The sequence below is a fragment of the Alnus glutinosa genome, chromosome 11, assembly GCF_958979055.1.
Source record: "Alnus glutinosa chromosome 11, dhAlnGlut1.1, whole genome shotgun sequence".
In the NCBI taxonomy this organism is placed as follows: Eukaryota; Viridiplantae; Streptophyta; class Magnoliopsida; order Fagales; family Betulaceae; genus Alnus; species Alnus glutinosa.
Genome location: NC_084896.1, coordinates 23,261,865 through 23,278,908, shown reverse-complemented (window position 1 = coordinate 23,278,908; position 17,044 = coordinate 23,261,865). Strand labels below are relative to the sequence as shown.

At 37.4% G+C, this 17,044-nt stretch overlaps 1 protein-coding gene across 1 annotated transcript; it reads right to left on the bottom strand.

Annotated features, from left to right (window-relative positions):
* Positions 1-6,872: 6,872 nt before the first annotated feature.
* On the bottom strand, positions 6,873-15,254 carry LOC133881533 (serine carboxypeptidase-like 18). The gene is made up of 14 exons (XM_062320478.1): positions 15,039-15,254; positions 14,790-14,935; positions 12,814-12,890; positions 12,586-12,708; positions 10,088-10,190; positions 9,935-9,972; positions 9,690-9,791; positions 9,487-9,573; positions 9,248-9,400; positions 9,094-9,165; positions 7,766-7,884; positions 7,468-7,581; positions 7,318-7,372; positions 6,873-7,212 (listed from the first exon to the last, which is right to left on the bottom strand). Exons 1-14 carry the CDS (start codon positions 15,206-15,208, stop codon positions 7,129-7,131), a joined length of 1,443 nt encoding a protein of 480 aa, XP_062176462.1. The 5' UTR covers positions 15,209-15,254; the 3' UTR covers positions 6,873-7,128.
* Between the last annotated feature and the right edge of the window lie 1,790 nt (positions 15,255-17,044).

Genomic DNA, 17,044 nt, shown 5'->3' with positions numbered 1-17,044 from the left:
TTATGCTTGAAAGGTCGAGGACAAAGAGTCCATGTTCCATTTGAAATTAAGGCTACATGCTCTTGATCCATGGCAGTTTTCTAGCGAGGGTCAGTTGCAGCCTTGGAGTAGGAGGTTGGCCCAATGATGGGAGAGATGGCTAAATGACACTTGAAGGGATGGTGTGTGGTGTAGTAGAGCTGGTAGTTAGTGAATGTCTTAGGTTTCAGAGAGCCAGTGTGAGATCTAGTGATCATTGGATGAGTGGATTCAGGTGTGGTTGCTAAAGGCAATGTTTGGACAGATTTGGGTGCTAAGGATTCAGATGTGGCTGCTAGAGGAAATGTTTGGACAAATTTAGGTGCTAAGGGTAACGGTTGAATACATTCAGTGGAAAGGAAAGCATGTGGTGATTGTAGGGAGGTAGAAATATGTGGCAGTGTTGCAGGTTCAGTTTCTGCAATTTCTGCAGAGGGAAGAGAGTCATTCTATTGAGGGATAATGGAATCATTTATTGGTGAGGAAGATAAAGTAGGAGGAGTGGATGGAAGAGGCTATGTGACATGGTCAGTGGTAGCAATATCAGAATCAGATATCAAGGAAGAGGGAGATAAAGTATGACTTACCAAAATGGTGAAGAATGAATCAGACGCAACATTGATCTTGGTTGGCAGTTGAAGTTGAGCATGATCTGTAGCTGGAAAGGATTGTTCATCAAAGATAACATGTCTTGAAAGGTAGACTCTATCAGTGAAGGGATCTAAGCATCTATAACCACCATAGCTATAACCCAGGAAAATGCATGCTTTTGACCTATATTCTAGCTTGTTGGCAGTGTAGGGTCTAAGTAAAGGAAAGCACTTGCAACCAAAAACTCGAAGGAGGGAGTAATTAGGATCTTTTCGATAAAGTTTGGCATAGGGAGATATATGATTGAGAGTGGGTGTAGGCAAGTAATTGGTAATATAGACAGATGTTAGAAAAGCATCTACCCAATACTTGTTAGACAATTCGGAATGTGCAAGCAATGTAAGTCCAGTTTCCAAGATGTGTCTAAGTTTCCTCTCAATTAGGCCATTCGGCTGAGAAGTGTGAGGACAAGATTTTCGATGAGCTATGCCATTTTGAGATAGAAAGACTTGAAACTGAATGGAGGTGAATTCCCCTCCACCATCAGATTGTAAACTTTGGATCTTATGACAGAATTGAGTTTCCACCAATGTCTTAAACTTGACAAATATTTCATAGGCATCAGATTTGTTATGCAAAGGGTACAACCATGTGTATCTTGTGAAGTCATCTACAAATATAATGTGATATTTGCAGTCCCTAATGGATGGAATAGGTGATGTCCATACATCAATATGAATGAGAGCAAGAGGTTTGGTGCTAAGCCGATTAGATGCAGAGAAAGGAAGTCTTTTGCTTTTTCCCAATTGACATGAGTCACAAAAAGGATTTTTAGTGGAATCATCATTGGAAACAGGCAAGTCATGTGCCTTCAATACACGGTTTACATTAAAAAAGGATGAGTGGCCTAGCCTATAATGCCACACGAAAAGAGTAGTTCTTAGTCCTACAAAGGTAGTAAAGAGAGGTTTGGATTTTGAGAGAGCTCCTTTGAACCGCAGAGGATATAGCCCATTTTCACTACTACCTTCCAAGAGCAACCTGTGTGTCTTGAGTTCCTTCACAAAGAAATGAGAGTCGGTAAGAATAAAGTAGCAATCATTATCCTTGTAGAATTTTTGAATAGGCAAGAGGTTAGTTGGATAATGTAATATGTTTAAAATGAAAGTGAGAATTGGAAGATGTTAGGATAGCTGAACCAGTGTTTTCAATTTCAAGACCTCCACCATCTCCAACTGCTACTGCTTCAGACCCTTTGAATGGTTGCTGCTGGAGAGATAGGTTCTCCAATTAATTGGTGATGTGGGAGTTGGCACCACTATAAGCAAACCATTGCTGATCATCCAATTCAGTGTTGGTTTGAGCTGCCATGGCAGCAAGTTGTGTAGGGGGATGCCTGTCTTGATACGCATAATCCATTCTATGAAAGCAATCAATGGCTTGATGGCTGCTTTTTTCACAAATTTGACAGGGTGTCCGAGGAGTTGGCTGAAAGGATCCATGGGAAAGAGGAGTTTGTCGATGAGGAGCTGGAGTGGTTGGTGCAGAGGAGGTCCTTTGAGGAGCAGGTCGTGAAAATGTAACTGTTGGGGGAGGGAATCTGACTAATGGCTGGGAGAATCTAGCTACTGGTCGTGGAGAATATTTGTTGTATTGAGCTCCTTTTGGTTTGCGGTTGAAGGGCTGAAAATTCTATCTTGAAGATCCTCCTTGTCCTCGATGTTGTGCAAAAAGTGCAAAGTTTGAACATCAGTAGTTGATGCTTGCTACTGCTGATTGATAAAGGCCTCATGATTAAGGAGCTCATCTTGAAATTCTGTGAAGGTTGGAAGTTTGTCTTTAGTGGTGATAGTAAAGGTGGTGACAAAGGTATTGAAAGTGGGATTAAGACCATTGATGATAAAAGAGATTAAGTCTTCATCATCAGTATGTTTCCCAATTGCTGCTAGTTGATTTGCCAAGTTTTTGGCTTCTTGCAAGTAGGCAGAACAGATCTTGAATCCTTGACGGATACTTTGAAGTTCACGACTCAGGTGAGTCACCTGAGTTCTAGATTGCGATGCAAATCTAGTGGCCAAAAAGTTCCATACTTGTTGAGATGTATGGAGGCCATATAAAGTGGACAACACAGACTCATTGAGTGTTGTGTTGAGCCAACTTAGAATAAACTGGTCATTCTTGTTCTAGAGAGAATATTCTGGATTGAGAACATCTTTGCCTTGCTCATCTGACACAAATTGAGGTGGGCAGGGTTCTGAACCATCCACAATGCCCATGAAGTTATGACTCTTGAGAATAGGAACAACAAGAAAGAACAAAGACATATAGTTAGGTCCATCGTGTTTGGTGTTTGTAAATGAAGCAAGGTTTGGCAGAACAAAGGTGGAAGAGCTCGAGGAAGATGTGGTTGAAGTGGTTGCCATGTTTTGGTAAATAGGACAGATGTGGTGAGAGTTGTAAGAGTTAAAAGGTGAGAAAGGAAAGATTGGCGTTGGCCTAACTAGGCTCTGATACCATGAAGAATTTCAGAAGAGAAATTTGAACAACTGTATATTGCTTAACTTTTCTGATACAAACAATGGTGAACAATGCACCAATTTATACTATGTTTACATGAGTAAAATAACAGATTTACATAAATAAACACATGATAAAGGACAGCTTCATTAGTCCTAAGTTGTTGTGTGTACAGGGAGTTAGAGGTATGGTTGATGTGTTTCGCAGAATGGTGGAGTGATTTGCAGCATGGAGAAACATGGGAAATGTTGAATTTGCAGTCTAGAGAAGTATGGATGTAAGGAGGAGATGACTTCAAGTAATATGCAGTATGGCCATACTGCATTTTGTAGAAACTGCAGTTGTAGTGTCTGCAGACCCGTGTGTCCTAACAAGTAGTTCATGAAAGGTAGATATGTAGATATCAAAATCTATGATGCGAGTTTTTTATTTGATTGACACCCAATACGGCTCATATATATTATACTCAATCATACTTCCACTAGCATGTAATATTCAGGGGAAAAAAAAATTAAGAAAGAAACATGTAATGTGGTTTAATCTACTGAGAGTCTAAAATCATCTCGTGTCCATGTTAAAATATTTTATATTCTCAATATTATGTTTGATTTAATTTCATTGTTAGGTTTCTGTTTTTTGTTCACCACTCATAAATTCCCTATTTATAGCCCATACATGCTTGATATACTTCAATATATTCTCAATATTATTGTTTGATATACTTCAATATATTAAAGATATAGCCCATACATGCTTCCGCTCTCTCTCTCTTCTCTTTCTCTTTTATTATTTTTCCAATATACTTAACATGGTATCAGAGCCATTTTCTTGTGGCCTTCAACATCCTTGACGTTTTCCAAGCGTCCTTTGCATACTCTACGACTATCTCAGAATTCCATTCGTCCACATGCCACCTCGCACCTCTAAAACTGTTGTCAATCTCTTCCACACCTTCACCACAACTCAATTTGGAAAGATAATCACATAATCAAGCTTGTGATGTAAATATATGTTGATCTATGGAAGAGCCATCACCTACGGCGGCCGCACGAGCCTCTATGCGCCACCCAAAGGATTTGGTCCTTCATCCATGCGCCGTTACAAGTGTCCTTTCCAGTGGATGAAACCACCTACAAGCATATCCAAAGCTGATGATTCTAAAGCCACCCAGAAGAGCTCCATAAAAGTTTGCATGTGCCTCCATGCACCGTCCAGATGGTTTAGGTGCTCCAGCCAATCGCTTTTTGTGCCACCACGTGTCGGCCAACCTCTCCACGCACCTCCACACCCCGAAGGAGTGTTCTGCATGTCTTTTTCATGCTCCACATGCACCGGCACTTCCTTAGCGCATTAATTGCATGCGCAACAGCACTTCTCATGCACGTCAATCCAATCCAGTTACCAATCCGGTTCAAATCGGTTCATGTCTTTTCCTGTCCGGCTCAACCCAGATCATGCCTTTTTGTACCAGTTCAACCTGATTCAATTCGATTCTAGAGCCTCCTGAAATCGGTTAGGTTCAACCCAATAGGCCCAACTGTCGAAGCAGACCTCCAATGGGTTCAAGCCTTCATGGCCTAATTTTCTTAACCCGATCCAAAACTAGTTTCAAATTGGGTCATAGGGTTTCATGGCCCAACCCAGCTCGGCTTAGAAGGCCGGCCAGGTCAACCAATTCGGCTCAATATTCAATTCTGGTCCAATCGAGTTTCGACCAGACTCAGCCAACCATGCTAGCTGGCCCAAATGTCAACCTGGCCCACCACTCATCTTAGGCCAGCAAGTCCATTCCAAAACCCAATCAAGCCAGTCCACGAGTCAAAGCATGCCAACCGGGTCAATCAACGACCCAGTTCACTAGCCCAACTAGTTACCGCCTCCACTGCCTGTAGTCAACGGCCAATTTTAATATGGCTAGTTGTTTCCTCGCCCACATATATAAAGACTTTCACTAGCTATTTGCCTCTTGCATAAATTTGCCTTTAATGGCAACAAATTATTGCATGCCCTCCACATTAAATATATATATATATATATAATAAAATTAACTCTATTTGGAACTTGCATCTACCAAATCTTCTTCCATAGCATCCTCGATTTGCATATTAGCTTATGAGCATTATCCTTTATTCTTTGATTTCCTTTTCTAAGTGATAGATGATTCTAACTGAGAACTCTCTGTCAAAAGTGCAACTCTAAATGAGCTCATCTTTCTGAATCTCTTATTATAGAGACTTAGTGGCATTTGACATATTGGGGCATTTCATCTTCTTGGAACACCTCATGACTCGATGAGACATTCAACCTGTTGGGTTGGGTTTCCCTCCTAAGTGAGGATGACCCAAAAGTTGTTTTATTTTAGCCCATGGGTAGAGAGGCCCAAAGAGGGTTAATAATCGTACCCTTTGCTGTAGCAAAGAGGCAAGAGAGCAACCAGAAAAATACAAGAAAGAAAAGAAAAGAAGCTGCCGCCAGTTTTTGGAATTTCCGTCCAGATTTTATCACCTGCTCCGATCAACGAGCGTTTGTGGTCCGATTGAGCTGAAATTTTGTACGGATGTTCATGACACGTGAATCTTCATTGTGAACTATGGACATTGGATTCTGAGCATCCCTTGGTCGTTTTTCAGCTCGTTAACAGTAGCCTCCTTTGGTGAGATCCTTCTTTAATTCTTGTAGAAGTTGATTTGAGCCAAGAAATTGTATTTTTTGAAGATACTAGAGAAAACTCATGTATTCCCGTAATTGTTGATAGTGGAATTGTTTGAGTGACTACGGTCCGGTGGTTTTTCTTCCTTCTCACACTGAGAAGGTTTTCCACTTAAAAATTGTGTGTCTTGTGCTTGTGGTGTTTTGATATATATTTTCCGCATATATTTTGCTCTATTTTATAGTTTCCTTGTAGATTCACATAGATAGGGAGTTTGAATATTGTTGTTTCTCCCATCACAACCACCTTGTGTCTTTGTCAATAATCTACTACTGTTACATCTTCACCCAAGATCTTTCTAGGCGATTGGACTGCAAAGAAAGTGTGAGTTTGTAACCCTTTGTCTTTTCAAATTTTGATTAAGTCACCATTTCCTACTCTCCATTTCAAGACTTCTTTGACTAGTAAATCCCGAGTAGACCATATGCTGCTCCAAGTATAAGAGAGTTGCTAACAAATCTTGATTTCAAGATAGAATTAGACGGATAGTATTTTTCTTTAGATATCCCAGCAACCAGGGAGGTTGGATTATATATGCAGCAATCTCCAGCAATCTTTCACCAAAAGAGCTTTATTGAAACATTCAAAATCTCAAAATCCCAAACCATCTTAGGACTTAGAAAAACGACCCATTTTGACCAGCTCATCTAGTGAATTTTTAACTCTTGCCCCTGCTAGCCTATGCCAAAACTCTACATCATGGAATATATGTCCCTACATAGAGCTTGAGGAGTTGCATCCGTTGGGAAGAGAGACAACCCTTCATAGGGTTGTAACTTCATGAAAGGGTGCATGGAATCCTATAAATATATAGGCAATAGGGGACAATAGTTTTGCATCCAATTTTTCTACTAATTCCCTCTTGGATTTCCACGCTCACAACACAAGATCGAGTTTCCATCCATTGCAAAATACTTGATCAAGATCCCAAAGTATCCCAATATATTGTACAAAGTCTCACAAGGAGACTTCATAAAATTTATAATTCTCAACCCCCACAAACTAAAAAACGTCAACAATTATATTGTAAAAAACAAGCGTACATCAAGATGATAGGCAATGCATGTTGTCTTTCAAATTTCAATTTGCTCCAATTGGTCTAGGAACATCCCAATAGAGAACAAAAATCCTTCCAAATTAAAAAATCGGATCTTACCAAATTTACAGTTTCATGAACGAGAAAAGAAAAACCAAAGATAAAAGATGTCGTTGAAGCTGTCGATCGAGTTTCATTGATGTTTTATTGATGACAGAATGATCACGACAACGATATCATGAAATAGTTCTTCGATCTATAGAGGGTAGTAAGCAAACCACCTATCAACCATAGCAAAACACTCCTTGGGCTTGTACTCGGGAGCTGTGTGGCCTCCTCCCTGCAACATTAAAGCAAGAAATTAATATGATGTAGTTAGCTTTGGGAACATCTTAGAGAGAAGAAATTAGTAACGGGAAGATTATAATTAATTATTCGATCTTGCCTTTACAATTGCATATCTCAAGCGACTTTTTTTATAATTATATTCCATCGTGTACCTACACATTATAGTCAAGTTTAGAATTGCAAATAACTTGATGAAGTCAAATTATGGGTAGCTTAATTAAGCAATTAAGTTCAAGTAGAAACCAACCCTGCAACTTGTCCATCAACAAACCATGGCTCCCAATCATCGGAAACAGTCAAATTCAGAGATTTTATCCATGCGTGCGTGCCCACATAGGGAATAATCATGTCCTGATCACCGCTGCATGTGGTGAAATCAAAAAGATATGAGTGAAAGTATCTTATTTATTTTTTAGCAATGAAATTAGTTTTTGGTGCAGTCCAGGCACTAATTCTTGGAAGATTCTTCAAGGCCAGGGTAATTAATTAATAGAACTGCGCATGCAAATTGGGGAGGATATGACAAATAAAAATTATTGCATTACCTATAAATTAGCATTCTATACCCTTTCTTGATGAGGTTTCGGTGGAAATTAAGAGTAGAAAAGATATTGTCTGTGTAAGATAAGCTTGCATTGCATCTTGTCCACTCCCTTATGCTCCCCTGGTTGTCATTTGGAGTAATTATATATATAGTAAACATATTCTTGATCTTGATACGGTGATACCCATTATTCTTGCTGTTTAATTAAAATAGGGAAAAATCAAATTCAGTCGGCCCTAGGTTTTTATGGGATTTTTATTTAATCTTTAGGTTTTCATTTTCAACAACTAGGTCCTTAGGTGTTCGTGTTGTTTCAAATACAACTCTCATTCAACCTACCATCCAATTAATTAATAGTATGCTACATTGGACAAATCCATTAAGAAATGCCATGCATTTTTCATTTGAAACGTCATTTGTCAACTGTATGTGACATGTGATACAATTACTTTAAATTACAAATATATGCTAAAACAAAATTAAAAATTAAAATAATGTTTTTTATAAATAAAATAAAAATTAAAAATTAGATGGTCGACCACCCTTTGGGTTAGGGTATATTTTTAATTGGGGTAATTACATTTTCCCCCCATCAACTACCAGCCATTATCAACATGCCCCCATGAACTGACACCTCGACCAAAAGAGAGCATCCAACTACCATCGTTACCCACTTTGCCCCCATCCGTCAGAAGATTCCGTTAACTTGGATGGAATATTCCATTTTTTTGCGTTAATTTTTGTTTAAAGACCAAAATGCCCTCTACAGTAATTAATAGAAAATATTAAAATTAATATATTTTTTTGTTTTAAAAAAAAAACAAAAACAAAAACAAAAATTAATCTAAGGGTGGCGCCCTTTTTCAGTTTTTTTTTTAAAAAAAATATTAATTTTAATATTTTTTATTAATTACTGTAGAGGGCATTTTGGTCTTTGTGTGAATTAGATTGACGGATGGGGGCAAAGTGGGTAACGATGGTAGTTGGATGCTCTCTTTTGGTCGAGGTGTCAATTCATGGGGGTATGTTGACAATGGCTGGTAGTTAATGGGGGGAAAAGGTAATTACCCCTTTTTAATTTAAAGTAATTGTGTTATGTGGCACGTGCATTTGGCACCTAATGTGTCAAATTAGAGCCATGTGGTATTAATTGATTAATCTTATGTCATATACTGCTAATTAATTGAATGGCAGGTTGACAAAGACTTATTTCAAATCAAAAGAAAATCTAAGAATCTAATTATCGAAATTAAAAACCTAAGACTAAATTAAAATCACATAAAAATTCAAGGACCCAATTTGATTTTTCCCTCTAAAATATTTACATACCTCGCGGATGCCAAGAGCATCTCGAACAGTTTGATTATTAGCCCAAATGTATGAGAACAGATAGTTATAGCTCTACAAAAAGAATAATTTGGTTATGCTTAGTTAAAAAAAGGTGGTTTGTGAGCGAGAGAGAGAGAGAGAGAAGGGTTTTTACCCGACACCACGGCTTAGAAATTTGAGGAGCAGTAAGGAGGAGATCTACAGAATCGTCTCCGAGGCTTTGCTCCCACTTTGATCCGACAGGTTTTGGGGACAGCAAACTGCATACAGGTTCCAATATATTTGCTGGATATATCTTTTTGATACACTACAAATTTCAAATGGTAAATCAGTACGGTTGATTCCTGTAAAAACAATTAGTAGAATTTTTTTACTGCATGCTCGCTTAATTACCTTGGTCACTGCGTTAAGATCATTTATGCATGCTGTATTGTTTGGATCTACATTGATATACTCGCCGTTGCAGTTCGTTTTGATTGACTTTATATATATATACGCACAAAATAAAACAACCAAGAAATTAATATCCATATATTTATTTGTAATGAAATGATTTTCTAACACAATCAAAACCAGGGGGGCAGATCGGAGGTCACCTCATAGAGCTCATCTGATATAAGCGTCTTGCGGTGAGCAAAAGAAATTCTGGAGTTGTAGTCATCATGTGGAACTGTTGTTGGGTCACCAAGAACATATCCCTGCGCGCATGTGTGATGTGTCCGATTCGAAGAAAATCATTTCAATAATATATTCAAAATAAAGAAACTATTAAGGCATTAATAAACAATAATTATTAGCTTAATTATAAATAATTAGTTTATTCGAATTATCCAGCACTTACTTGGAGATTCATAGCTGGCTTACGTCCATCTTCATTAGCTGTATATATAAAAACCATATATGCATGCATCATGAGTACGTGAAAGCTCGACAATGTTGCTCAAAATAATAGTAATCATTAATTGTAGAGTTTTCATGCACACAAATTAATTACCATCAGATATTTTTTGAACAATAATTGGGACGACAATGCCCGAATAAGAATCACCCGCAATGTAGAGTGGATTTCTGAGGAATGTTGGGTGAGCTATAAGCCACTGCATGTGTCACAACCCAAAACAGTAAACAAAAATAAAAATAAAAAATTCACGTTAACATGCATGCTTTCTTCGGTGTTGTTTAGTTTGCAGAATTTTTGGGCCTGTGTTTTTATTCTGCCTAAGAGGATCATCTATCTTTTGGAGCAAAAGTTTAACAGATTTTTTTGGAGTGGGCGGCAATGATGTCAAGGCTAATGCAAAGGTGTCTTAGGAGAGACTTTGTACTCCTATATAAGAAGGAAGGGGGTCTTGGCCGGCATCAAAAGACTTGATGTTTGGAACTAAGCTTCCATGATGAATCACATCTGGAACTTGTTTACCAAATCTGGTTCCCTTTGGGTGGCTTGGATTGAGACTAACTTGCTTGGTTAAAGGGTAGGAGTTTTTAGCAAATTTTCTCATACCTAAGTCTTGCTCTTGGAGTTGGAAGAGGATCCTAAAACTTAGGAACCTTGCAAAAACCTTCATTTGGATTCAAGTGGGGGATGGGAGGTTAATTTTTTTATGGCACGATCATTGGCACCCTTTGGGGTATTTGCTTGATAAGTTTGGCTTTCGGGTGGTCTATGAGTCGGGTACATGGATGTTAAACTTTCATCCATCATTCTTAATGGTGATTGGTACTGGCCAGGAGCTAGGTCCAAAGCTTTGGTTGATATTCAATGTCTATTTTCAGAGATTCCTCTTACAGGATCTGATTCTCCTACTTGGGACTCAAGTAAATGAACTTTTTCTTGTGCAGAAACATGGGAAAAAATGATAGTAAAGTACCTGAAAACTAATTGGTGGAAGCTGTTTTGGTTTTCTATAGGCATTCCCAAACATGCATTTATTAGTTGGTTGGTTTGCAGGGATGCCCTCATTACCAAGCAAAAGATGGTTTGCTAGGGTTATATGGGAGATCCTAACTGTTTGTTCTACCATGGGGGTATGGAATCTAGAGAACACTTGTTCTTTATTTGTAGGTTCAGCAGGAGAATTTGGAGGGAATTGATAGCTGATTGTTCGTTTATAAATCCCCCTTTGTTTTGGGGTGATGTGGACTGGGGCAACTCTATGTTGCAAGGGAAAAAATTGAAGGTTTGTTTGGATAGATTATGTTTTAGGGCGGTGATCTACCATATTTGAAGGCATCGAAATGACCTTCAACATGGGAATACTCCTAAGTCAGAAGAAGCTATTGTGGCTACTATCAAATGGGTGGTCCAGTCGAGGGTGCTGGCTAAAATGAGATTTAAGGATTTGTCTAGCCACCTAGGTCTTGTATATAGATGGCATTTACACCCTTTATTGAAGCATGTATAGTTGGTTTTTTTGGGCTGAGATAAGCTATTTTGTATTTGTTAGTTAGTGTTTCTGCACTGTATTGCAGGCTTGTTTAGTTGGTGTGGTCTACTGTTAATAGACCTTTGTTCCTTTTTGGATGTGTTCCAGTTTACTGGAGGGTTGTATTTTCTTTTCGGTGGTTTATAAAGCTTTAATTCATCCCAAAAAAATAAAAATAATAATAATCATACCGAAAATATTTTCTATTTGACCAAAAAAACTTCTTTAGTTTCAAAAAATGATGTACATTTTAAAATTTCGTAAAAAATCATTTCCCGAATTTGAGCATCTCATTCTCAAATCGCCGGGACATTGCCATGACCCAACTGAGACGTCTCCAGGACTCAATTGAGACACCACTAAGACAAAAATTAGCTACAAACTAGTCTAATAAAATGACATGCATTTTTAAAGCATGTGAGAAGCACATGATTTCTTATTAAAACCATTACAAAAAAAAATGTGAGAAACACATACAATTAAAAAAATATGTATTTAATTCTCACATGCTAAGGGACATATATCACGTTATTAGATTGGTTTATAGCTAATTTATGTCCGACACGGTTGGGACTTCACCAGGCCACTGCCGAGACCTAATTAAGATGCGACCGGGATGTTGCTAGGACCCAGCCAAGACTTCACCAAGCCACTGCTAGGACGTCGGTGAGACTCGGCTGGGATGTCGTCAGGACATCGCTACAACCGGACCTGGCAGGACTTCGCTAGGACGTTGCTAGGACATGTGCTTGTGTGTTTATGGTGGGTCTCGACAGTGTCTCGGCGCACAATTGCCCAAATTTTGCCGGCACTCAAATTTTTTAGGTTAATTTTGTTCTAATAATTTTTATGTTGTGAATAAAAATTGTTTTTATAGGTTAATCTGATTGAATTAAAATATAATCTATATATATATATATAACGTCAAAAAATATTTTTAAGGAAATCATTTTATCAGAAAATGTTTTTCTCTGAAAAAATTTTATGTCAAAACAAACGAAGCCCTCTCTTTCTTAATTTTTAAAATTCAATAATATCCAACAATATTTAACTCATCAGTCATCACCTTCCTTAGAAAAGTATAGGTTTGTGCTGCAGAGAGTGTATCAGTCATGCTGTATCCTTCCCAACTGTTGGCATATGAGAATCCAGTGCCGACGGGTGCATCTAGAAATATTATGTTGGCAACCTAGAGAAATATATATTGTCACCACTTTGTATATATATATAATATATATTGACAAAATGCATAAATAATTAGCCTAATTAAAATAAATTAAAACCTCAAACGTACCTTTGTCCACGAGTATGGGTTCAATTTAAATGTCGGGGAGCTCCGGCTGGAATTCGTGTAGTCAAATGAAAGAGGACCTACAACCAAGTATGAACGAAGCAAATTTAATTCTGAGCATGACATAAACGTCGTCGTCACCCATATATCTGCCAGTTATATATATATATATATATATATATAGAGAGAGAGAGAGAGAGAGAGAGAGAGAGAGAGAGAGGTATATAGACATGCAACCCAACGGCAACAATCATCCGTTGCCATAATGAGATGCTTAATTATGACTAATCAGATTCATGTTATTAAATCTCCAACGTTAAGGTATATATATATTGTAACCATTTCATAATAATCATTGCTTAGAAGTGCTACTAGCTAATATATATCCCACTATGCATGCCAGAGGTACGGTGCATGGCATGTCAATATTTTAAGTAAATTTTTACTTCGAACAAATTTGATCTACCAAGCATGATTATTAATTTAGTGAATTGACAATGGCAAGTTAATTAGTATAATAGAATAGTGAATAGAATATACCTAGTATTACTAATTTACTAATTTTTTTGGGTTATTTGGTGGTTGCTTTAACGTTGGATTTGTCTCGACAAACTTGTTGGTAACTGATTCCAAGGAAATAAACATATGTTAGGCAGCTGGCTGGATTTCAGGAATTGGCAGGTGGGGTTTGTCTTAATCTTTACGAAATTTCGAATTTTTTTTTTTTTTTTTTTTTTTTTAACATGTCCACACAAGAGGGAAAGGGGGGATTCGAACTAGTGACCTCCATTTTATGAGGCGTAGTCCCCAGCCGATTGAGCTATCCCTTGGAGACACGAAATTTCGAAATTATGGCAAATGGCAATAACAAAATATATTTCTTTTAACGTATTTTATTGACAATAAGTCAATAATTATATGAATCATATGATATCTCATTAATTATATTAGGTCGCTATATACGCATGTACAGACACTTGACGAACAATGCGCTTTGATAAAAAAATAAAATAAAATAAAAAACTATAACCAAGTATATATAGATGCAGATTGTGATCAAAAGCCAATCCATTGCTGGAATTTGACTGTATTGTGTTAGATTCTGGTTACTCTCGCTGGAATCCGGTTAATTTGCTGAAATCCAACTGTACAGTGCCAAATTTCAGTCACCTTTGCCAGAATCTGGTAAAAGTAGTCGAAATCCTGCCGATCAGTGACAGAATCTCGTCATTGATGATTTTTCAACGTCGGTATTTTTTACAAGCCAAACACTGGAAAATATTTTCAGAGAAATCATTTTTTTAAAAAAATGATTTCGTTGAAAATATTTTACGATGAAAAAATCTTACGTCAAAATAAACGAAGCATTAATCTATTAGATCGCTGCATTATTACCAAAGATTACTCTTTCGTTTTCTATTTTTTAGTCTCTACTCGAATCTCAGGGATTCAGGCAAGAAATGATCTGGAGAAGGAAATCCAAGTCTTAAGATGTTCGAACAGGGTTTTTAAACAACTTAAGATATGGATCCCATCTGCTCGAACACCTCGAAACCAAAGATTGTCCCTTTTAAACTACCTGATTATATGGTCATTAATTTCAAATTGGATGAAGATTTACTTTAACTCAGTTTATAATTATAAGGCACGTGATCTTTTAATTAATATGTGAAAAACACATCATATTTTAATAAAATTATTAAAAATTATGTACATGACCGTTTTAGAAACTGAATTGAAGAAGATTCTTCCAAGCCAATTTAGAGAAAATAAAGTCGGAACACCCAAAAAAAAAAAAAAAAAATCTGTTTTGTTTAGAATAAATCCTCTAAAATAAGCTTTTTGCTTCCTAAAAAGTTTTTTTTTTTTTTTCGTTGTCTCCTAAACCTAAAATTATAGTTCCGCCCCGGTTCATAAACCAGTACTACACGATGATATTTCTTCCATCGGTGACATAATATGAAGGATGAGAAGCATACCTATTTCATAGACTAGGCCAGAAAAGGCAGAACAACCCGGGCCTCCGGTGAGCCAAAGCACTAGAGGATCATCTTTTGGACTTCTCTCAGACTCAACGAAATAGTAGAAAAGCTGCACATCATCCAACTCCCCCACGCCTACGTACCTGTACGTTTAATTACAAAATCCATAATCTTCATTGTCACCTTCCTCAAGTCACAGTAAAACAGTAGCATCAGAAACAAACATATATATATACACGTACTCACCCGGTTTCAAGCTTGAAAGGGAGACCACCAGAATAGCCCGGCAGGTTGTTAATGATTGTTTGGGACGCAACAATGTTGGGGAGAAGCAGTATAACTACAAGAAGTACACACGAGAACATGTTGGTTATATATTTGTTGTCTGCTTGCGGTTGCAGAGGTGGTACTGCCATGCTTGCTTTCCCTAAATGGAGAAAAGAGTGGTTAATAAGACTGAGTGAGGGCAATATTTTTGTTCGAGATTTATGGACCTTTGAGCAAGGATTGTATTAGATAGGTTGACTAGAACACGTGAAAATTTTACCTATCTTTTTTTGCACAAACGCTTTTCCCTAGTTTTGGCAAGCTATCCTTCTCAGTTTGAAAATCAAAAGCATGTATAATATAAATTATTGGATGCTCATGAAACAATATTTTTAAAGATCTTAGATTATGCATGTATATATTATATGCTGCAGGAATCAGAATTGATGTGAGTAGCTAATATATTATATTGTTCCCAGTTGACTCAGGAACCACACCCAAGTAGTTCTGAAAGTTAGATATGTAGATATCAAGACATGTGATGCGAGTTTTTTATTTGATTGACACCTTATTAGGCTCATATATATTATACTCGATGATACTTCCACTGGCAAATAATAGGCAGGGAAAAAGATTAAGAAAGAAACATGTAATGTGGTATAATCTACTGAGAGTTTAAAATCATCTCGTGTCCATGTTAGAATATTTTATATTCTCAATATTATGTTTGATTTAATTTCATTGTTAGGTTTATTTACCCTACCTTAATTATTTTAGGATTTTTTGTTCACCACTCACAAATTCTCTATTTATAGCCCATACATGCTTGATATAATTCAATATATTCTCAATATTATTGTTTGATATACACTACAAAAAACTCTGCATTTAGTGGCGTGTCTATAAATTACTTTTTGACACCTCACTAATTAGTGGCATGTTAAATCTTAACACCCCACTAAAATCATTAGTGACGTGTTGGATTTAAATGCCACTAAATTAGTGGCGTGTTGGATCAGCACGCCACAAAATAGTGGCGTGTTAGTCAGACGTGCCACAATTTTGTGGCGTGCCAGTCAAATGAACCACAATTTTGTGGCATGTCAGTCAAATACGCCACTAAATTTCATAGAGCCGCGTACGCCCGTGCGGCTCTCCTTTTCTCCTGCAACAAATTTTTTTTCTCTCACTCTCTCTCTCTCTCTCTCAGCTACGCCAGCCAGCCGCCGCATCATCTCCGACGACCACTGCACGGTATGCGTCTCCTCTCTCTCTCTCTCTCTCTCTCTATCCCTCTCAATCTCTCTCCCTAGCTCTCTCAATATCTCTCTTTAGCTCTCTCTCTCAATCTCTCTCTCTCTCGGTCTCCCACCCAGCTCAGACGTCGGCCACCCACGACCACCGAAGACCACCGACACCGTCCACCCCCGGCCGTCCAAGACCTCCGACGCCGTCCATCTGTAAGGTTAGTGACTCTGTTTTTTTCTTTTTTCTTTTCTTTAGCAAAAAAAAATTAACAAAATATTTAAATTTATTATCACTTCACGTCCGATTAAAAATAAAAAGTACAAAATTTTGCTAAACCTCTTGGTTCTGCTACATTTACAAGTGCCATAAATTTTGCTAAATTTATTATCACATGATAAGTGTGGGATTCATTCATGCATGTGAGTCCAAGTCCCATTATTTTTTTTTTTAAGGAAACAAATTACAATAAAGTAGAGAAACATTGAAGACTCCCTCTATGGGTGCCCTAATCCCATAGAAAATTCAAATTTGTACAAGTAAATACACTCATTGTAAAGATAGAAAATTAGTTAATTATATATTTTCCTTTTTTAGGAATTAATGTATTTTTCTGACCACAAGACTAGAGAGGAGAATGTGTGACAAGTTAAATTTATGGCTATATTTGTTGATTTGTTTAAAGAATTAAAGTATTCTCAATGAGCTAGCTAAATGTCAGATTAACAATGCATACAAAA